General features: G+C 39.1%; 1 protein-coding gene and 1 long non-coding RNA gene across 2 annotated transcripts in view; one reads left to right on the top strand and one right to left on the bottom strand.

The window, feature by feature from the left end:
- Positions 1-7,716, top strand: part of LOC114570420 (uncharacterized) — a 52,000-nt gene extending 44,284 nt beyond the window's left edge. Inside the window, exons 2-6 of the long non-coding RNA XR_003694502.1 lie at positions 2,778-2,927; positions 3,517-3,586; positions 3,978-4,069; positions 4,143-4,202; positions 5,482-7,716. This is a non-coding gene — a long non-coding RNA (uncharacterized LOC114570420). The remainder of the gene's footprint in view (positions 1-2,777; positions 2,928-3,516; positions 3,587-3,977; positions 4,070-4,142; positions 4,203-5,481) is intronic.
- Positions 7,717-7,886: 170 nt separating this feature from the next.
- On the bottom strand, positions 7,887-12,841 carry fscn2a (fascin actin-bundling protein 2a, retinal). Its single transcript, XM_028600705.1, has 5 exons — positions 12,019-12,841; positions 9,087-9,243; positions 8,882-9,003; positions 8,613-8,780; positions 7,887-8,092 (listed from the first exon to the last, which is right to left on the bottom strand). The coding sequence occupies exons 1-5, from the start codon at positions 12,839-12,841 to the stop codon at positions 7,887-7,889; spliced, it is 1,476 nt and encodes a 491-aa protein (XP_028456506.1).
- Positions 12,842-23,735: the final 10,894 nt, after the last annotated feature.

The following is a 23,735-nucleotide window of genomic DNA, read 5'->3' on the forward strand; positions in this document are numbered from 1 at the left end:
CCAATTGTGGCCATTTTTTATAGACAAGCATACTTTTGTCCATATACATCAGACATCAAGGAGAGGGAAATTGTAGGATGAAATGGATAGGTACTTCTGGATCACCGCAATTTTCTGATGCATCAAACCTTGTGCAGCCTATTTGTAGTTGAATTGCCTTTCAGTTTCCACAAATGCATCTGCTGTGACATTAAGGGAAATCAAAAGGGTACATTGCAATAAATAAACCGTGCATTGACATATAATTAATGTAATTACTTTCTATCTATCTATCTATCTATCTATCTATCTATCTATCTATCTATCTATCTATCTATCTATCTATCTATCTATCTATCCATCTATCTATCTATCTATCTATCTATTCTATTCTATTCTACCTATCTATCTATTCTATTCCATCTTTGGAAGAATCCATCATGATTATGAGACTTTTATAAGAGTAATGTTGTAAGTATATTATTTAACATTATGTCCTCTCTTGATTGTTATTTAACCAACAGAGATTGATGTCTTATAGACATAGACTGTGATGATTTTATATATATTTTTTATTATTTATATACAGACTGCACACAACAAAATGTTTTACAAATGTAGCTATTTAAATTCCCATCAAATAAACAGAACTATTCAAAAATGTACAGTAAGATTGTATCTTCACTGGACCTTTAAATCAAATTTTTCACTCAAAACTAAAATGCCATTTTAGGTGGAAAGCAGCATTGAAATGCTATGATGTGTTGAGTTGTTGAGTCCCAGTTATTTATCTTTTGAAGTGCTCTTGAATATTTTCACCCAGAACATTAGTGACCTGTGTATGCTTGCATCTTATTTTGCAGACTTTACAATATTGCTTAAAACCATGTCTGTCTCTCAAATGAACAAAGTTCTGCAGAGGATCATTGAATTGGCTTTTGCTTAGTGTAAAGTAACTCAGTGGTTGGTCACAAGATCAAGTTTGAAGTTTAAGCACATAGGTCTCATAACGTATTACAAGTGCACAGGTAAAGTACGATTGAACTAGTGGACATGTTTGTGGTTTGTCTTGCTGGTATTGTTCTGTTTTTCTGTTTGCATGTTGTGCTACAACTGGCTTTTGCCCGCAGCTAACCTGATGCATTTTATAGATCACTAATTCAGTTTTTGCAGATAGTTGTAGGATGTAACTCGCAGTATAGTTTTGAAAATGCAAAGGAAAAATGTTTTCAAAACATTCCGTTGTCATGTGGACAATCCCTAAAAGGCTTCACAGTTACACTTACTTCCTGTCCCACAACCATCCCAAGTGACAAATCTGATAAATGTTTTACTGATCGGGAGTAGGAGTGAGGGCTGGGGTTGCCATTACAATAGTTTGAGCCCTGTAAGCTAGTTGAGCTGGTTGAAGGCTTTCTACCGTGAGGTTGACATCTGCCCTTAAAATGGCGAAACTGACAAAAGGTTGAGCTCTAACATTGTTTTAAAGCAGCCACACCAAAGCTGCCTGCAAAAGTGTCTGCAGACACTTTTTGTTAATCGGCCTCGTGATCGCAGGCATTGACCGATGCAGATGATCTTCAAATGGCATTAATCAGCACGATTAAATGGCCAACCGATGAATGGTCTATCACTAATTGGGATCATTAATGTGTCTCTCAGTTGCTCACAGTGCCCAGATAATCTGCCTCTGTATTAGCTGGTAAATGCTAAATAACTTTTAACTTCACTTCAAGGTTTGTAATAAATCTCCAGTGTTTGATGTACCGTTACTTCTATTCGGCTGTAATTTGATTGGCCTGCTTTGTGTGAGGTCTGTGCTGAGTCCTTGCACTGTCAATGAGCTGAGCCTCAAGAGGACTTGTTTTCGCTTTCTTTCCATTTCCATTGTTATGGTTATGAGCTGGGCTCATTGGCTTTAAGGTGTTTGTAGTATTGGTATTGCTCTCTTTTAGGTCCTAATTAAAAGTGGCAATTGGTCTATTTCAGCACGGCATCTGTTGTGTGTTGTGTTTGTGTGGACTCTTCAGCTTGCAATTTTTCAAACCCTATACCCCAACCCGCCCACTCCGCTCTGCATCAGCCAACCTGCTTTCTGCCCCCTCACAGCGAAGGAGAACTAATCACTCAACGAAATCCCGACTGTTTGCTGTCCTGGCTCCTAAATGGTGGAATGAGCTCCCTATTGACATCAGGATGGCCGAAAACCTACTAATCTTCCGCCGAAGGCTAAAAACACAGACTACACCTCGGATAAAGGAGGAGGAGACATTTTTATATATATATATATATATATATATATATATATATATATATATATATATATTTATTTATATATATATATATATATTGAGGCTGCACTTTCATATGGCTCTTTGTAGTATTACTTATTTAAAGCTAATGTACTTGCAATCACTACTTGTTGTCTGGAGTTTGCACCTTCAAGGTTGAACGCACTTAATTGTAAGTCGCTTTGGATAAAAGCGTCAGCTAGATGAATTGTAATGTAATGTAATGTTGGGTGTTAATAATTGCCTTTTATGTCAGGGTTTTTTCACACATCACTACTACATCAGAAGGTGTTTTTGTAACTATATATAGCAAAATAATTCAGTTATGGATTTAAATATTTGTAGCCAGGTTTAGGTTAGGTATGTGTCAAACTTGTTTTATGGCATAGAAAGTCCTCCTTCCTTTGTCTTTGAAAGCTTTAAAAAGGAATTGTGCATTTCCATTCATTAATATGTAGTTATGTTGTAAAACCCTATTGTGATTTTGGCCTTTTTCTTCCTTTCCAGATTCACTGCCAAGGTCCAGGTCTGGCAATATAATATGTGTAAAAATACAGCTGTTGTAATGCCTCTTTAGATTTGGCCAGCAGCATTAGGTACTCAGCAGTTTTTGAGAGTATCTTACAGATGGAGACCAGGGACAACTGAAAGGTGAAGGTGTGGTTTGTTGTTTGATAATTTGGTTTAAAACCAGTCTGACTTTTGCTGATGACATGATGTTGAAGAGGACATTTTGAAATTGGATGCTAAGGATGTTGCAGAATAACTTGTCCAGATGCCAGTAACAAAATGTCCTGTTAAATTACAGTAAACTACTGGCAGCTACAGTTGCCAGCTTGAAACTGTTATTCTACAGTGTACCTACTGTGATCTACAACAACAGTTTAGTACTGTAAAAATATTACAGTACTGTGCTGTATGGAAAATAAACATAACAGTATTATACTGTCAGCTCTTTGGTTGCAATTATACTGTTATTTTACAGTTCCTACAGTATTCTCCATTAATATCTTATTCCTGTAAAACTGTATAATGTGATCTTCACAGTGATATAAACTAATGATTTAAAAGTTCAACATTTAAAAATGAAAACCCCTGAAATAATAATAATAATAATAATAATAATAAATGAAAATAGCTGTCACAGAAATGGCTCAGATAAGAAATGGCCTGAACATTAGGCATTTATTAAAGCTGAACATTTTCAGTATCTTACTTTCTATATATATATATTTACTTTCTTAAGAAAGCCACGGGGACAAGATGGATGAGGGTGCCCTGCGCAGTTGACGAGAGAACAGTGAGGAAAGCAGCAGGTGATGCCTCAAGTGTTCCATCCAGTTTGGTGATGTCAGTTTAAGAGTCCGGATGAAAACTATTCCTTCATCTTCTTGTTATTGTTTCCTTGATCTCAAATAAAAACACTGATGTGTAGGCCTATTTTTAATTTCATTTAATTTTTTATTTTGCTCAGATGAACTATTAAACGGACCGAAGATCAAGTCTGATTTAAAGTTAACTGAAAAAGAAATACTATATCATACCGTAAGATTATAAGTAGCTTGCTGTAAAAAATAAATAAATACTGCTTTTTACCGTAAGATTTTACAGGAGCTTGCCATTAATATTTTGTTCCTCAAAGACATCAGAATTTACAGTATTCAACTGTATTAATGGAAACGGTACACTATTGTGCAAAATATCCAGTATTTTTACAGCAGTTTGTTTTGAAGCAAGAAGCAAGAAGCTATGACAACATGTCTGGCGATGAGGATTCCGTCTCCTGTGGCTCGGCATAAGTATGATCCTCCATTATGAACTAAAGTGCAGGCTTTAAAATTTCTCACTCACTGATCTCCTTCTCCGTTTCAGCTGGTTTCCGTCCCATGACGCTGGCTCTGAACGAAGATTTGTTGTGGATTAGCTAGACAGGTAGGCTAGTGCTTTATGTCCCTCTCAGCTATTATAGTTTTTTCAAAATGGCAGAACGACTTGGAAGCCTCCTTGGACTTGCCCGTCCAATGTAAATACAGATAAGAAATTCTTCTTCAGTTTTCTGGTTCACACACAGTCAGACAGAAGGGGAAACTCAGGTCAGAAAGGTTGATTACTTGGTTACTTGCAATGAAAACATTTTATTCAATTCTTCATTAGTATATTTTGTTTGCTTAGCCAAATTATTTGGCACAGTCATTCTTATTGCAGACATTGCACAGTTAAAATGCCTCGCCAAAAGCAGAGTCTATCTTACGTAAAGGTAAATTAATCTGTTAAAACATCTCCAGTTCAGTGATTATGTGTAATGATCAGGGCTAGTGAGCAGAGCAATTATGGGCTGTGATGCTCAAAGAAAACTTTTGCCAGTGTAATTATAGAATTAAACAAGAGCAGGCAAAGTGTCAATGTGAATGGGCTTCAGAAAGTTTAGTGTGTGTGTGTGTGTGTGTGTGTGTGTGTGTTTTCAAGAGAGGCTACTGAAGTTATTAGAAAGAAATTCCATGCTTTTTTGTGGATGAAGAATTCCTATACATACTGTTAAATCATGTCTTGTTCTCTTTAGTTCATATAAGTGTTGTGTACTGCAAGTGACAGCTGATGCCAGTTCTAATTTAAAACTCGGTGTTGTTGAAAGTATATTAATAGATGACAGGAAGTTGTTTGCAATGTGGGGGATTGCTAACAGATGTTGAGCTTGTTGTGATTGCAGCAGGATATGTTACTTTCACAGCACTTGTCACTGACTATTTACTGAAACACAGAATGAACTAAGAGAGGTACACACTGCCACCCAGTGCAGTGAATGAGAACATCATCTTAGCAATACCACAATGTTCAGAGTCCTCTCTGCCTTTTATTTACAGTTGAATGCTGACAAGGTTGGACTGTATTGTGGTTTGGAAATATCTGCCAAGGGTACATTTTAGCATTTTTCAATTAATACCATCATTTTTGAATTATTTTCTTGACAAAGGTAAGGCAATATACTGAGTTTATTTTAACCTGATACTGGGCTCATCTGCACATAAAGCAGACATTGTGTCATACTGTAGCAGGAAAAGCAATTAATGATACCTCAGTTCCATTTATGTCCCCCAGTGTGCCAGCATGCACTATATCAGGACCCTGGAGCCAGCACACCTAGATTGAATATAGTCATCATTTAGTCATCTTTAAATAATTACACTCTTTTTTTTTTTTTACTGTGTCAAAGTTTGCCCTGTGGGAAAGGCTTATATGTTGAATATGAGAAGAAGAAGAAGAAGAAGAAGAAGAAGAAGAAGAAGAAGAAGAAGAAGAAGAAGAAGAAGAAGAAGAAGAAGAAGATAACATTAACCACTAACTCTACAATGTTTGGCAAACCCTCTCTACCATCTGAACTACTGAATCACACATTTCACTCATATTTTCATAGTTTGGCAAAATTCTAGTCCCAAAGTCAACAAAAATATTGTCAAGTTTTTATTGCCTTCAACATTTTCAAAAATCATATCAGAAAACAAAAATATAGTGACACAATAAACATCTATATATATTAAATACATTCTAAAATATAGCTGGAGGCTCTAAAGAGCTGATACAGGATGCATAGATGATAGACCTTGCTTTCTAAAATTTCTCTATAAATTGTAAATTGCACACATCACAAAACCATTGATTTAGACATTACACTTGAACTATTTCAGATGTTATATCTTCCTGGGAAATAACTGACAAAAAATCTGCAGGATAAATTGTATACAGGTTCAGGTTGTACTGCACACCAACATCCGTGCCAATAAAGTCTGGGCAGCTTGTGCCCTTTAATGGGTTTCAGGAGTAATCTATTCAGTGAGTCCTGTGAGATCAAAATACAAAAGATTTCCTCCTTAAAAGGGTTGTGCTGGTCAACTAGAAGCTACTGATCACATTCGACAAAAGCAGTGTTGGGTAGGTTAGTTAAAGGAACACTCCAGCATTTTGTGAAATACAGTTGTTTGCCATTTTGTCCAGAGGGAAGACATATATTCCCGCTTTGTAAAAAGTAAAACATGTTTTCCAACAACTCCAATGCTGTCTGAAGGAGCTGAAGTTTGCTGCCACATTGGAGCTGGGTTTGACCAACAACCACTGGGCAAAGAGCTGCACAGAGCACTCACTTCACAAATGAAATTCACTACATCTTCTCATCTGACTCTGGGAAAACAGATGGAAAAAAACTGGCATTATTTTAGGATTTGTATTCGAACACATTTGCTTCTGTATATTTTATGAGATGTCACTGTGGTAATGGCCTAATGTAATAACTAAATCCTTTACATGTTCTAATCATACCACCCAACTCTGAACATGACAACGTGTATAAAGGGATGTAGAGTTCAGTATGGTTTAAGGCCCCTAGGCAGAACACCAGAGAAGCACTTTCTGAGTTCATACCTGGTACATTAAAAATGATGTATAGTCCATCAAATGCTTTAAATGTGCTCCCCCTTTGGTTTATTGCTTGTCCCTGATATGGATATATAAAATGTCTACTGATATCATTTGTTCCTAAACATGTCTGATCTCTGTATTTCTATGTGTTACACAAAACCTATTTCAGTGTTTGCAAGTCCTCTTTGGATATACATTGCTCAGCATTGCAGAGGTGCCTGAGATAATAGTCTATTTGCTCCAGTCCACTTAATTTACTTCATATTGTGCTGGAAGCTGTTAATGGTCCATTAAGAAAAATGAAAACACCATTGGCACCAGCCATTGTCTTTGAAGACAGTGGTGCATTATCATTGCTTAGAGTGACATCAATGACCACACTGTTCTTATAGAACATGTCAAAGTATTGAAATCATTTAAAAGCTGTAAACAAATGCAGTGGGATTGTTGACAGAGGTTACGGAAGTAAGAGCCTGACAAACATAGTTGACTTAGGTCTAGTCACCTATACCATATTAAGTTAATTTTGTATTTAGAGTATCCCTGTTTGTTTTTTTAGTAAACCCAAGAATGCAGCCACACTGATCCATCGTTTGTTTGTTTTTCATTAATATTTAGTTTTTTTGTGAATGTTCAGGAGTGAGGTGTCCTTCTCTACCAGATTTGTATCAGTTTTGATAGACAGAGAAATCGTCAAAGGTTTTTTCAGCTTTTGGAGATATATAGTCTATTTAGTCAGTGAAAATCAGCAGCAGAAGGACTACATGTTCATTTAGTCCTTTAGGCAGCATCACAACAAGTTAGAACAGCAACTTTCTTTGTTCAGTGACTTATCAGTGTGGCTGCCTTCAAAGATATTTGTTTGTCATTATACCTATATTGAACAAAGTGTGGCTGAAAGAATTGGGACAGCCGCTGTCTTATTCTGTATTTGTGAAATTATATGTGCTCACTCATGTATGTGTTGTTTGATGTTGGCATTGTCATTTGAAAGACAAAACATTTAACATGTACAATAAAAACCAAACATATCTTCCTAAAGTGTTCTCTTCTTGAAAAAAAAAAAAAAAAAGAAAAACATGGGAACAGGCAGCTAGTATAAAAACAGGCAGAATATTTTTACCCGGTCAGTCTGCTTCATTTGATAGAAGTGGGTCCTGCACCCTGCCTTCTTGCTCCCTCTTTGAGGAACTTGATTGAAAGGGATCAATACTCCCAAAGAGAAGATACATCAACGGTTGTACCGTGACCCATAAGCGTACCTCCCTGGTCTCCACGAAGGTACTTGCCATCAGACCCCTTGATGGCGACGCGTCCATGTTCCAGGAACTCAAGGAAAAAGTCCTCTGGCTTTTCTCCATCTGTGCACACTAGGCCACTGCTAGAGACGTACCAGAACTTTCCATTGACACCTGCAGAGGGATATCAGTGGATTATTGATTGCTAATTGAGTAAATGCTAAATATCTATTAAAACAGGATATAGATATATTGGATCATTTTGCATAATCGTTGGATTCCATAATCAAGGGAATTTAAAGCCAGTGCAACAAATAGAAAGTGAATTAGGTGCATATTCATCCGTTGGGTAAATAAAGTGTCTCCACGGTCCAAGGTTCCAATGTCAGGACCAAAAACATGGTAAAAGCTTGGCTGTCTAGATCTTACGGCTGTTGGACAGGTTCTTTTGTTTCAGCTTATATTAAACATACTATATTAATTAAATGTCTTGAACCACATTTTTGTTACATTATAATGGCTTGTTCTACACAACAGTTTTAGAATAAGCTATTTAGAATAAATCTGTTACCAAAACTATTTTGCCAACGATCGCATAATTTCGATAGCAGCCATTGAAATTGACAACATGCTCGTGACAGCCCTTATTGTTATGCAGAAATGTAGTATGTCATGCACACATGAAAACACTGACTTTTTACATTGTAGGCGCCATCGTTGAAGATCAATGAGAAAATGTCATAGACGGATCGATTTGCGTTTAGAGTGTTGGAGTTCTTGTGGTGACACACAAAGCCATTTTCTCCACGAAGAATCAACATAGGGCGGTTGATGAGTTTCATCAGGAATAATTCATCATCACCTGCAATGAAGGACAAATAGCCTACTGTTCATCTCTTGTGCAATAAAATGTACCTGTGGCACACTCATTGAATCTCAAATGGCTTGCTTGAAAGGACTTACCCACTGTATCGCTGACTGCTGAGAGCTGCCCATTCTTCTTTGTACAAACATACTTTCCATTACTTGCTTTGAGTGCCACCCTGTGTCCTCGCCACTCAATGTCAAACATTGTATTGACCTCTCTGTGAAAAACAAAATGGAGAGTTTAGATAGAGGCAATGGAAAACATAGAGAAAAACTCCTCTTTGAAAGCTATAAGACTTACACTTCTGTGGCAGTGGATTGGATCTCTCCGTGAGTCACCAAAGTCCAGTAGGATCCGCCATTGGTCCTGAACATAGACTTTTTGCTCTCCTTATCAATCTCCATCTGGAAGGTCTCCATGTCTGTCTCCACATCCTGATTGGCTGAAATACTCACTCCTGGTAATAATGGAAGAAAAGACATACATACACAAATAATTTTGCCTTTGTTAAATAGATATTATAGATTACACATAATTTTGCCATTGTTAAATAGATATTATAGATTACAATGTTGCATCCTATGGTACAGTACAATGCTTTGGCAAGGCATTGCCTCAAGGCTCCAGCTGTGCAGATAAGCCTCAAATAATTTAAGGGCATGTCCAAGTGCAGTAGTAAATGCCAACATATTTGATGATGCATTGACCCAATTCTCAGCCTTACCGTCATGGCATTGATCATGAAAACTGGCCTAGGTTTTAAATACATTTTTAGATTGCAATGTTTGCTAACTTTTAATATGTCAATATTAATAATTTCATAAAACATTGATTTGGTTTTCCGAAATCCATTCTTGAAGTATAAAACAGTCATCCCTGTTAGACTTGAGAGGTGATGATCGTGTTTGCTCCATCATAGAAAATCAGAAGCCTTGCTCAGGTTGGATTGGAGAAGTGGATTATACTGCAGGATGAAACATTGGGATGTTTTGTCTTTTCCACTCACTATGAAAACACGTAATTATTGGAAATTTATTTTAACCTTTCAAGTACGGTAAATACGGGTTCAGTGTTTACATTTTTTTTTTTATTATTTGGGCAGAGGATCACTTTAAACAATTGACCTGCTTTGTAGTCATCTGTGAGCTGTGGATGTTCCCATGCTTCACTTTGTGAAACTTAGCTCTTCAACAAATTAACAAATTATGTGATCAACTCATGTGATCTGTTTTGCATACAAAAGCAAGTGTGTAAGTAATAGTAGAATAGCATCTAAACTTTGTTTGAAATTAGTCAGCTAGTGCTCTGTTCACTAAACCTGAGTGCCTCACTCGCAGTCAATCTAGTGTTTTGCACTTAATCCATATGTATTAACTCTGTCTGGTGGAGTGGGTTAGGTGGTGGATGATACACAGACACATACAACTGAACTGTGTCTGCTGTAGTTCAAATTAGACGCCAAAGAAATGTCCTTCAACCTTTCTCTTAAGCCTGTTACAACCCTAATCCCCCACAGTCACCCCTCCACCCTTCCTGTTCATTCGCTTGCTGTAATTCCCTGAGTGGTGAAATGCAAATCTGCACTGCAGGGCCCACTAAGCAGCTTTCAGTGCCTTGTTCCTTAAAAAACATGGAACTGCCACAAGGCCAAACAGTACAGTTAAAATGTAATTAGTTGCTCTATATTATGAAAATGAGTACCAGGTTGTTAAAATATTGCCCTGATGATGACCTTTTTTAATGCAGAAATCTTAGTCATGCATAAGCATAATGATGACTGCAGTCTAAAGTTAGTTTGAGAACCTTGTTCCTCAGATATGCTATAGAATTGCATGTGCACTGTACAGCTAGTTTAAATAAGGCTGCTGGTTGTTTTAATTTTAATATTTAATTTTAAAGCTTTAAAAGACTGCATCAGAACACAATTTGCTTCCCTGTCCTCCCACATTGAAGATCACATCATGCAGGCTGACAAGAGACCTTGTATCTCATCTGTCTGGTAAGGCCTGGCTGTAGCTTTCTCTTACGCTGCCACCTCACTGCCACACTAGTCAACCATAGATCCACACAATTTGGAGAACTTCACTCGATGTATGATGGTAAAGAGTGAGTAGCTGCAAGGCTTAAAGTCCATTGATGGTAATTGACACCCGTGGGGCACAGATCTGCCCTGAAGTCATTTGCATGCTACTTAATCTTCAATGGACACACAGTGGAAATGACAAAGCCCATTACCACAATTATCTCCACATTATGGCTGTCAACCATTCTGGATCCAGCATGTAGACAAGAAAGGCAGGGCTTTCTCTCTCATTAGCTAGTACATTTTGTTGATTAACTTTTTTGGTTACTGTAATGTAACCAGGATTCAATTAGACAAATCCAGGATATTGCAAGTTATTAATAATCAACACTTGCCCAAAATCCCCAACAGTGGTACTGCTCCACTCAGAAATGCACTTTATTGTTATTGGTCAAAAGGCACTCATGTACTCTAGTGTGCTATGTGTTTAGCTATTTTACATAGGCTAGGGCTAGACTTTAGTCATCCTGGTTCATTTGTTTAGTGGCTTTGACTTGTATCGAGAAATGCAGGGAAAAGAAATACTGAAAGGAAGCAGAATATAGAACTAAATCTGAGAGGACAACTGAAATCCACAATACCTTGATGATAACTATTGCATTGAACCACATACAGTGAAGATAAACTGTAACAAGGCAAAACAAAATCTGTATCTTACCGAGATTCAAAAATATAGTGCACTGCTTTCTAAAGGATCTGAAAATGGTCTCACCTACTCTCTAGTGCCAACACTGGTACAATAAAGTGCACAAGGACTTGTGATTGAAAAACCATAGTGGGGAAAATTGCCGTTTCTGTCAGTCAATTTCATAATATCATTTCCCTAAATGTGAACTCAGCATGGAGCCTTTGGGAGGAGTTCTAGCTTCATTTAGCTTACATGTTCGCCATATTGTTTTCATGCCCATTTGTTACCATGAAGGTACATTTCCCTCACCTCATTTTAAATAGAAGTTTCTTTAAAATTTATTTGCAAATAATAAAATTTCACCAATGAAAGAAAAATCATTCCACTTTAAAGTTCCTCAATGCTTAATACTGGATTGAGAACATCATACTGTTAGTAGCACTCCAATCCATTTATTTTTGTATGAAACTATTCAATTTTAGATGTGCTTTTTTCTCAAGACTAAATTGCAGGCTGATTACCTTGTTTGACCGAGACAAATCTTTTATTGGCGGCTTGAAAAACTACTTGTGGATGACTCTCCTCAAGATCAAACAGCTCATCTTTTCCAGGCTTGGAACATCGGCCAGATCGCAGTGTCCCTGTTGGACCCACTGGGGTCAGATATTTCCCATCACAGTCCTTAAAAGCCAGCTTTCCAGATTTCAGCTCCAGTGTGAAGCTAGTCGTATTGGCGTTCTCCTTTACCAGTTTACCATCATTGCTGAGGAAACGGCTGTCACAGGTCTTCAGGCTGTACTTGCCATCGAGGTATACCAAGGTGACCAGGGAGTCCACACCCCAGGGAATGTTGCTGTCTACTGAGATCTCTCCATCTGAGGAAGACAGATGGGCATAGCGCTTACGTGCCACACTGAGCAGGCTGGCCTGCGGATGTAAAGCCAAATGGACGGCCCACAGCTCTTGTTCCCCAATGGCTTGGGCAAAGCAGGATAGGTAGTCAGCCGATCCTCCAAAGTAACGCAGGTAAAGCTCTGACTGCAGTGCCCAACGACCATCAGATTGAGGCACAATGAGGAAACGGCAGTCAGGGTCAGGCTTCTCCGCCCCACATGTGATCTTCCCATCTTTGTCAGAGGCCAGATAACGTCCCAAGTGGCTGCGAAGGAACACTACTTGGCCATCTTGCTCGTCCTGCTCTAAGGTCCAGATCTGTTTCTTCTTCATGCTGACGCCTGAGGCGTTCACCTTGAAGCCGAAGGCCTCGGCTGTCAGGTAACGGTTCTCATAGTTGATGAGGCCAAACTGTAGCTTCAGGGCCCTGTTAATTCCGTTTGTGGGCATGCTTGAAGAGGCCCAAGTTAAGATTGCAAGTAAAGAGGTTTAGGACTAACAAGGGAAAGGGTAATGGGGAAAAGCAGGCATGAAACAACTGAAAAGCAAAAATAAAATGCTTGATTTCTCCCCTTTTCTGTATCTCAAGCTGTAAATTAGCTCAACTTATCTCCCTTGATGGATTGTCTAGTGTCCCTTCCTTCTCCCGTCACTTTCTCTCATTCCCCAGAGGGCTTGCACAGGCACTTGCTCTCTGTTCCTTAATGAGTTAGGATTAAAATCAGCAGGACACAGCACCTCAATCCAACAAGCCGCTGACGTCACATACCAGTGCACCAACCACAAACCTCCCCTCCTCCCTCTCCTTCTCCGGTACACACTCCACTCAGATTCATTCTCTATCTCTTTCATATCTTCCCCTTACTCTCATCTCTTCCTTTTCTTCTCCACCCTTTTCTTCCTTTTTTTTGTAACTCACACTAGCACATTCATTTGTCAACCTGACTCCCTATAGGTAGTTACTCTAATATTTAGTTCCATTTACTAGTAGCCAGGACAGCCTGCTTTGATCTGCTGGCCAGCCACAGCCTAATTGGAAAATGTCCAGAGAGTAAAGGTTATTTTGGTTGCATTGGACCAGGGTTAATGTACATAGCTGACTGATTTAGAAGCATAGTCTTAACTCCCAAAGCAGTACAAAGTTATTACCCCAGCTTGCCACATGCAGATAGAGAGGACAAGCAACATTATGTTTGCTTCTAGTCCTCAGAGATATTTAAATTTGTGAAGCGTGCAAGCTTAGCTTAGCTAAGAGGGATTTGAATAGCACACATTTGAATGAACACACATCACCCATTTGCCTCCACTTTCAACTTTGTTGATTCTCAACCTAATTATTGCCAATCCTACCAGACCCTCCTCTGTTATTCCATCAGTCAATTAATAATAGATGACATGACTCCATGACCTTTGTCACAGTGCACACCAAGGTCAACCTTTGTAAGAGCATTACAACCCTCTTTTTCAAAGGTTCCTGGGAATGTTGAGGGTAATGTCAAGGAGAAAAAATAAAATAAATACCTAAACCACAAAAGTGTGTGATTTAAAATATAGCACAAAGCAAAATCCTTCGTATATTATTTATTCTTGATAATCTTTTTAAAGGCTGTGATCATCTATTAGCCTTGACAGTTAAGAGTGATTAGCGATGTGATTAACGCTCTAATGTTAATCTTAAGACATAGGTTGGTAAAAGCCCAAAGCTACAAAAGAAGTTGTTTGTTGAGCACAAACATATGTAGGACTTTGATGTGTGTAGTAGCCAAAGGACCGTATTCTTTTTATTGAGGTTGTACAGGGTAAGGAGCTCAGATAGTGTATCTTGTGCTCCTACATGTTGAAAGCCAGTTTAGGTTTCAGTCTAATCAGGATATCAGACCAACTATGGGACCCAGAACTCACTGGTACAGGTCGAGTTATGTGCCAAAACAAACTAGTTTGTATGACGTGTTGTCAGAGCAAGTCTTAAGGCAAAAGTGTTTTAGCTTTTCCAAAAAGTTTTTTGAAATGTACGAAAAATTACAGAATGAAAAAGAGAGCTTCAGAAAAGTGTAAATGTGGATCACAGCCTCACTATTGTCATTATGACATATAATACAAATTCAAGCTGTACAGTAACTATACATATACAGGTAAGTGTACAGTTTTAAGTCTACTGTGGGTTGCATTAGCTTATATTTTCTTCCAGCTAGCTGTGTGGGCACTGATTTTATTTTTAAATCAATAGAAGTGGCAAAATAGCAGAATCTCATTCTTCAAACTTGGTTGGTCTGATCTTACTCACCTTGAATTGTGATTAAAAAGCTTTCACTTTAACCCCAAAACACCATTCACAAATACAGTATACATAATTTTTCATGTGTTTATACCCTGTGCTCACAGGGTGGCAGCGTTGCCTTGTACCAGTACACAGCAGTGGTTAACTATTACAGCTAGATGACGTGTTTACCGTTAATAGTCTAAATGAATGCAATACAATGTAATCTTTCTGGTGTTTATTTGGATCACAGTTTCTGGAATACATTCGATGGTACTCTTTTTGGAGGATCCTAAATGTATCTATTTATCCATCCATCTATCTACCTATAAACCCAACTTTGTTTGTTCCCATAATGAGATAGTTGAGCATTGAGGTATTGATAATTGTGTCAAATAGTGTAACTTTGAAATGTATGTTATGGCAGTCCATGCTTATTAAATTATTTGCAAATACTAACCGATGTACTGATACTGATGTATCAGAGGAAATGCAATAACAGACTTTCTAAAAGGGGACACAATTGTACATGTCTAAGTCAAATTACTTGTCATACACTAGGGATATTACACAATATGTGAAAACAGTTGTGTAATGTATTATGGGACTCTTGGTTTAGGTTTGGAGACTACACATTACTAATTTGACAGAGTTCCCCTATAATTTGCTTACCATGAGAATTTTGGGACCTAAATGGCATCACAAGATTGGAAAGTTTTAGAGGTTTTGTGCTATTGTAATACCAGAGTAGATTGAAAAATGCAATCCACTAGTGAGATCTCAATACTAAAATCAATTAGTACAGACACATTATGACACATCAAGTTCCTATATGAATGATTTTGTTTCTGGATGACAAATATAACCCAATTATCTATTTTGGGACATGGCGCAGCTTTCAATTAACTTTACAGTTGTGTGTACAAACAGCAGTGCTTCTGTGGTTGTTACAATTCATGTCCAGTAGATGCCAGTGTTGGCTATAACTTGTAACTAGTTTGTTTTCTCTCACAAATTTGGATTCCTGTTTACTTAGTTTTGCTGTGAAATGAGAAACATTTCATGAGAAGAATGTCTTATTCTCTCAAGCTTCCTAATAAAAAGGAGTTGCTTGGCTGGTTGAACACAAAGCAAAAGCTGAATTAATTAATGACACAGTGCAGCAAATTGATTTCTGAGGGTGTATAGGAGAGACTCCTCTTTTTTTTCTGGATATTACGGAGTCTTAGTCAACCAATCCATTATGTATTTTTCTGAAGTCACCTGAGCGATTTTGTTTTACAAGTAACTGTTAATACTGTTATTGTTACTGTTAATGTATTTTATATTTGAGATAAAGGGATGTTAAATGGTAAACAGGCAAGATGACCAAGCATCCCCTGCTGAAGTTCCTGGTTAAAAGCAAGTCGGAAGAAATAATTCAACCTTTGCTGCTAGCTCTAAAATAAAATGACTAAAGGATGGGAAAAAAGAAAAAAAATGAATGGCAGGGATTGGTTCCTTGCAAATACACAGAGATATGCATGTGGACACATACATGCACTCACACACAGATCAAATGGTGGACGAAAGTCTCCCCCTAGGGCATGAACATGGATTAATGTGCCCAGTGCGAATATTTCATTTATAACTGTCCTGGACCTTTTCAGATAAGACAATTTTTTCAGGTTGCCATCCACTAGCATCTATTAGCCTGCCAAGCACTCAGAGCTCCATTTAAAGGGCCAGCACCATCCCTGTTTAGCTTTCATTGTAAAGCACATTCAGAGAGGAGTAATTGTTGTCTAGTGGCAAATTAAGGCCTCAACAAACTCCCAGATGTGAAGACAGTACATCTCTTCACAATGAATGTTATCAGAAAGGTGTAGTTACAGATTCAGGTGAGTTTCTTTCCTGACAAATTCAATACTATTACCCTTTCTTTATGATTGTAGAAATTATTGTACATTAGCATAAACCTATGGGGTCGTGTCATTGAAATGGCTGAAGGTTCATAAAATCATAACTGTTTAACTAGCACCCCCAGTGTTCATGCCCTATATCAGTGGTTCCCAACCTTTTTTCCTTGGCGCCCCCCCTACTCATGTCTAAGAAAAGCTGAGCCCCCCCGAAACCGAAGTTGAGGTAACTCTCCAGATAGAGCCTTACTTTCTTTTTTGATACAGAGGAGTTATCAGCACGGTTAAGATTCTCCTCCATGTTTCATTTATAAAATAGTGATGCCGTGGCGGCTGGAAAAACGAGGATACAACAAAATACTTTTGTATACATTATATATTGTAGTGTATTATCATATTTTGTTTAACATGTGCAAATATATATATATTTTTTTCCTCAACCTCAAACCAGATAAAGAATTGCGCCCCCCCTGTGATCTTTGCCGCCCCCCCTGGGGGTGCCCGGACCCCAGGTTGGGAACCACTGCCCTATATACAGTACACAGGTCCAAAAATGTCCTTTATTTGCTTTCTTGTGCCCCCTTGGGAACCTCCTTCTGCTCCCTCTAAAACCAGTAGAGGAAAACAGCCCATGCGATACGCAGTAAAAGTACAATGTAAAATGGCTGCCTTGGCTGGGATTCTCCTTCCTCAGCACCTTGGTGCTCACTGACCCCATTAATCCAGGTGTTCATTCATCTACAGAACGATCCTCTCACCGGCAGTTAAGGGCTCACCCCACTGTGTTTGCACAGCCCCAACTCAGCCCAGCCCTGGCCTTCTCGTTCCTGCTCTACCCAGTGTAATGGAGGCTGCCAATGAGTAGTATGTTGTAGTAAGTATGGGCAGCCATATAAATGAGCCTTGGTAAATGTCAGGCCTTTTAATACTCAGTTGTAATGCCACATTTGTTTTGTAGGCTGTCATTTGATATAGAGTGAGCCAAACTTGTTAAACCCTCCCCCCTCCTCATTCTCCAAGGAGTGAAGACAGAGAACTGGTCAAGCAGAGAGAGAAGGTGCTTTAACTTAATTGGAGGTTACAATGCTGTCAGTGCAATACATTGACAAAGATAGCTTAACTCTCAGCGAAAGCAGCCTGTAAATAGGTAAGCAATAAAAGCAGTTTCTCAATGATTAAACTGCAGACTGGTGGACACAGTGTACAGCCGTGCACTGACTGGGCTCCTGTTTCGATGCAGACAGCATGAGCTTTAAGGGACAGGAGCGCTCATGTTAATGTCATCCTTTGCTCACTGGCTCTGACAGCAAGGCTAATATGAGGCCTCAGCTTCTGCCATTCTGACAATTCCCTGTCTCTTTCATATAAAGAGAATGACCATGTGAATTACAATGACAGGTACGTGTGTCTGTCTGTAAAACTGTGCTTGTTTGTGCGTGTGAGTTAATGTCTAAGCGGATGTGAGCTTGCATGCGTAGCTAATACTCACCATCCTTGTGTGTTTTTTGTTTGGTGCCTGTGCGTGCATGTGCATGCATACATGGTAATTTATGTGCAAACATGTGTCTCACCATCTCCACATGTTGCTCTGTTCACTCAGAGGTATATACAAGCTCTGCCATTCTGCAAGAGCCAGACATACGTCGCACTGCATTTTTTCTCCCTCACTTTTTATTGCATTCCCACACACACAGACTGTAAAAGAGAGTGATTTACACACAAAGAATAAATACTGTGAGCTGGAGATACAATCTATTCGCTATACTCCTCCCTGTGCTGATTTGAAAGCTTCAGTTGGTCCCAGGTTCCTTTAATAGGGTCAGAGGAGCATGATTGTTTAGCATCCCAGCAAAATATGTTAGTAGGATTGTTAATACAGTAGCCAGGGGGTAAAGAAAGAGGAATTATTAAAAACAGTGCAAGTCTAAAACATAACAGACAATTACAATTAGGGATCAAAGTCAAAGATATGACGGCTACTCATGGTAAGGTCAATATTGGCACTGATAGCTAATGAAACTAAGGTCACAGCTTAGGCCAGCAGTTGGAATAAAGGGATATGTGGGAGAAGAGATATGATAAAGAAAGGAGAAGCAGCCCTTATCATGTAGTGTGAACTTAGCCAAGCTGTATAACCAACGTCTATCTACATGAGCCCTGAGCACTTGCTACTGTATGTGTTCATCTACACAGAGAGATGCCATTTGTCCTTGCACACAACCACACACACACACACACACACACACACACACACACACACCCCCCTCAAACAGACTACGGTAGCTTGTCTGACAAATTGAGTACATTTGTTCACTGGAAAAATTTTCATTGAGCAACTGGGGCTTCTCTCCGTCTCCTGTTGTTTCTCATTCAGAGGTTTCCTCCCCTCTTTCTCTGTCTGTGGGTAGATTGTTTACAGCAGGAAGTGCCTGGCATCCTCTCACTTGGCATGGGGAGATAGTGACTTGGCTGCTGCTGATAGCCCAACATCATTCACAGTCCCAGCGCCTGCTTCAATGTAATTCATGTGCTTTTGGGAGACATCCTTGCCGGAATAGAGAGCATTTTGTTGATTATTCCGTCTGTTTTTGATTACATCCTGGCTGGCCTCGGAGAGCTAGCGGACAATTTAGCTATCATTGCTAAATGGGTTAATGGGGCCCGAGCTGGAGGTTTATGTTGGGGTTCAAAGCAGTAGGTTGGCTGAGATTTTCAGTTGTTACAGCAATGATTACTGCATATAAATGTTTGTGTGGTATTTCTCTTCCATGTACTGCATGTGTGTGAGCATGCAGGTGCCTAGAGGTTAACCTTTTTGGTTTTGAGTGAGTGAAATGTTTCAACAATTGGATGGATCGCCATGAAATTTGGTACATACATTCATGACCCCCTCAGATACATAAATATCCTCTTTATGCCCCATCAGTCTCCAAATGTTAGCATGCTAACACGCTAAAATAAAAAGATGATCATGGTAAATATTATACCTGCATAGCATCAGCATTTTAGCATTGTCACTGTTAGAATGCTGACATTTGCATATACTCAGTCTTGTTTAGACAAAAGCCTCTTTCCGACCAAGTAGTTACAGGAACATATTTATAGGAGCAGTCCACTTCTAAACAGTTCTACTAACTATTCTCCCCCAAAACTGTTTTTTCCATTTGCATTCGCACAGGCCAAGTGGCCATAGGAACTGGTAGGAGGGGTAAGGGAGTGATGCAAGCACGGCAACGGTCTTTATAGCGTTGTCACTTAAACCACAATAAAGAATAACGGAGTTCAAACGGCAGCGTTTAAAGACTAGGCTGGAGTACTTAACAGAGAAACACAGAAGACGAAGGCTCCAGCGTAATATGATCCTAATTGATATGATGGAAGAAGATAGAAGAGCAGAGTGCAACAGGCAAACGAAAGGACGGGTAAGTTTAACTAGCATTAACAATTAGCTGGTTGAATGCGTGATGTTTGTCTTATGAGTTAGCATACGTAGGCAAATTGCAACAGACAGTGAAGAATATGTACTGTTTGTGTTTCAGGCATTGCTAGGTCACTAAGGATCCTATGAGGAAAAGGGAAAAGGGAAAGACCCTGCCCTGAAGTAGGAGCTGAAAGAGTTACAGGAACTGCGGCCAGAGGAACTTAATAATCCCTAAATTGGTCCAGTCGGAACACGAGAAAAAAAGAGTTCTAGGAACGTTATGTTCTAGGAACTGCAAAATCTCTCCGGTCGGAAAGTGGCTAAAGCGATAAGCATTAGGCAATATGAGGGATGTCATCCCACTTGTTAGCAAAATGACTAAAATGCATGCCCCTTGTTAAACTCTCTAAAGTCAGCCGTGTCGTATATGACATGAAACTATGTGATATAATGTAATATTTAATATCTCCATATCAATACAGTGTAGAGACTTACTTTTTTTGTTTAGAAGCAGAGAAATGCGCCGTTTTCACGAGATCCTCTAACAACTGTAGGTCATCCAGAAGCTTTTTTAAATCATGGTGCAATTACAGTGTCTTTAACATAAATAAATAATTATGAATCCAAAAATCAACTCACAAATCTTTCAACCCAGCGTTATGTCCTGTGTTTAGCTGTGTAGCTCCAGCATTCCAGGAATATTTGGTGTCTTTGTTGCCCTTCCAGACGCTTAGTAATCCAACAGGGAAGACTTTTCGGAGACTCTGACAAGTAATTCTAAAGCGATAAATCCATCTGAACAGCATGCTATTAAGTCATTGTTGAGTATGTAAATAATAATAATACTCTGCTAGCTCTGGCCAGAGCCAAGATGGTGCTGACTGATGGGTCTTTGGACCAATCACATGCAGTTTGTTAGCTGAATGTGGTGTTTAGTCAGCCAATAGAAACCCCTAGCAGGAGGGACTTGTATTCAGTGTTTGTGTATTGGGGAAATAGACAAGGGCCAGGAGGCCCCCTGGAGGCTGAAGTGAGTGTGATTTGGCCTAATGATGTCTAATAGCAGACAGACAATGCATTAGAGAGGACACAACTAAAACATTTTTTATAAGCGTGGGTAGTTTTATATTTTCATTAGTTACAGAGTTTATTTTTATTTCCCCTGATTGCCAAGACTTGGGAGAACAATTTTCAAAAGCCAACAGTCTTAGTAATTATTGTTCTCTGTGTGATTTCAATACATATCTGTGATATTTTATTTCCGTTTAGTATTTTCTTTTGTTTTTATAGTCATAACAATTTATACATTTATGTGACATCCCTGCAGCATGCATATCCTGATACACCAGGTTCTCCTGAAAGAAATGATGTGTATAACTTGTATAATTGTGGAACACAGGGTTGAGGTAATACAAGCATCATTACACAAGGAGACCAGGCGAAGCAAAGATGGCTTAAGCTTAAAAATGGCTTAGACCTCTGAGGGTTAACCTGCTAACCGCCTAACTTAGCTGTGTATTGATAAATTCATGGTGCTGTCTGTGGTGCTGAAGTAGCAGTCAGATTTCTAATTGTGAATTTTTCCCACTCCCTTCTGCCAGTTTTGTCTTGAATCTATAATATTCTCCAAACTATATAGCTCTTGGGTTATTAAAAAAGACAGAACCAAAAGAGTTGTCCACGGGGTGGTTTGCTAGTTGTGAGTGAATGAAATAAACCAGGTTTTCCACCCCTGTTAAAAATTAACAAATCGCCTACTAGCTATAAGTCATCAGATGTTTAATCCATCTCATCTTTGACCAGATCAGTCCCTGTTGTTTGCCCAGCGGTGACGTCGGACACACTGTAAAAGAGAAGATATTGGTGTCTTCAAGGCGCAAACAGAATATGTGCCCTTTGACCCTTGAGATGGATGTTGCATGGTCTGAATAGTGCTAGCTTCTGCATTAGTACTCCAATTGCGCTCTGCTGACGTGCTAAGCCTACTGGGGCTGTTTGTGCTTGGTAAGCTTGTATTTCCTTGAGCATGCACCACCTGTCAGCAAGCAACACAACTGTGTGTGGATGTGTATTTGTGTGTGTGTTTATATGTCCATGCATGGACATTACAAGCATGTCACAAACTGTGACTATTGGCACAAGTCAAACACATATGTTGTTTTTCTACTGTATAACAGTAAGAGATTGGCACTCTCTTATTAAGGAGCTTTTAGACTGTGTAATTGTATTCCAAAAGCGATAGTGCTAGTGTATACTTATGTTAGTGCATGCAACTTTCCCAAGGGCTACCTGATCCTATTAAAATATCCAACGCACATCAAAGGGTTAAGAGCTGTCTGCCTCTATAGTCATTAAGCCCTCTCTTAGCCACAGTAAATCAACGCTGTGCTGGCAACAGCTGCTCTGATCACCTATTAAAACTTCCATAATGTGCCGTGTGTACAGAGTGGGGCCTGTAAGCTGACACTGGCCAATAGACCCCAGATAAAGGCCATCTTGAGCCTCTGATATGGTTCCTATGGTCAGGATAGCAAGGGAAGCGGAGCTGAGTGGGAAGAGATGACAGAAAAGGTTTGTCATTAAGGACACATGCCTCAGGGCTTGAAACCATGCAGGATATAAAATGGATATACCCTGTACCGTAGATGTATTCATATCTCAAGGCACCAGACTATAAGATGTAATCAAGCCTTTAGCACAGTTGGTTGAAGTATTTAAAACTTAATATATTCAAAGCTGGAGATTTCCCCAGCAAATGCCTGGTAGCAGCTGAGAAAATACTTTATTTGATGTGATTGGAGCCATACATTAGACCTCAGTGTGAAATCGTCTTTAAATACTGATTGAATGTCAATGATCAACTGTAAAACATGCAAAGAAATTAATATGAACATGTATGTGAATACACAGGCAGATTTCTGCAGTCATCTACCTGGTTAGGTTTGCAGCAGAGGACTTGACGAAAGGATAGATTTTCAATTGATGTGCACAGGAAATGATGGGGACATTGTGTGGATATCAAAAGCAGGACTAGCTAGCTGGACTACTGTCAGTTTGTACAGAAGTGCACACTCAGGAGGCCCGTCTCCATGGAGACACAAACAGTGCATGAGACTGCCCTCAGGTGAATTCTCTGTGTGGCTCCGGCAGCTGAATTGGTCCATTTAGGTTTCATTTTCTTTCTTGTCTACATCTTTCTATTTCTCTTTTTCTATCACTTTCTCTCCTACTGTTCAGCAGCAGGCCCTGTGCCTGACTTTTCTATCTCTTTCTTTCACTCACTGACTTTGTTTCTCTCCCACTGACAGGTAGCAGGGCTAAAATTCAGGAGAAGATAGAAGGTGAAATTGGGTCTTTGTACATAACAACTGTCACAGGCCATTCAAAGGGTGGATGCTGATTTGCCTCTGCCAAGGTTGCAGAGATGTTTGTCAGCTGATCTCATAGCGTGGCCCATGCATGCTGCTCTTCCCTCTCCTCTCTCTGACTGAATTTCTTTCACCTTTTTTTCTCCTTACCTCTCTTTTTCTCTTCCTCACTTACACTTGTAGATTGTTTCTCAGCTGTCTCACCTCTTTATTACACATACAGTATATGGCTGTGCTTCTGAATCCTGTTAGCATAAGGTACATTTAGTGCTTTGAGTTTGTTTCGAATTTAGCACACCAACCCCAATGGATTTGTTTGAAGAAAATGAGAGATGTCTCCAAAATGTCTGATCAAAGCCTTGCTTAGTTGCCTAGGGGCTTCAACTCATGTTGATAAGAT

The sequence above is a fragment of the Perca flavescens genome, chromosome 15 (assembly GCF_004354835.1).
Source record: "Perca flavescens isolate YP-PL-M2 chromosome 15, PFLA_1.0, whole genome shotgun sequence".
In the NCBI taxonomy this organism is placed as follows: Eukaryota; Metazoa; Chordata; class Actinopteri; order Perciformes; family Percidae; genus Perca; species Perca flavescens.

Bases quoted from the DNA above. Each gene is read 5' to 3' on its own strand.
- fscn2a (XM_028600705.1), bottom strand. From the start codon at position 12,841: ATGCCCACAAACGGAATTAACAGGGCCCTGAAGCTACAGTTTGGCCTC. The intron at 9,004-9,086 runs GTAAGTCTTATA...TGTTTTTCACAG, and splicing joins CAATCCACTGCCACAGAAGT to AGAGGTCAATACAATGTTTG. The intron at 8,781-8,881 runs GTAAGTCCTTTC...CCTTCATTGCAG, and splicing joins AGCAGTCAGCGATACAGTGG to GTGATGATGAATTATTCCTG.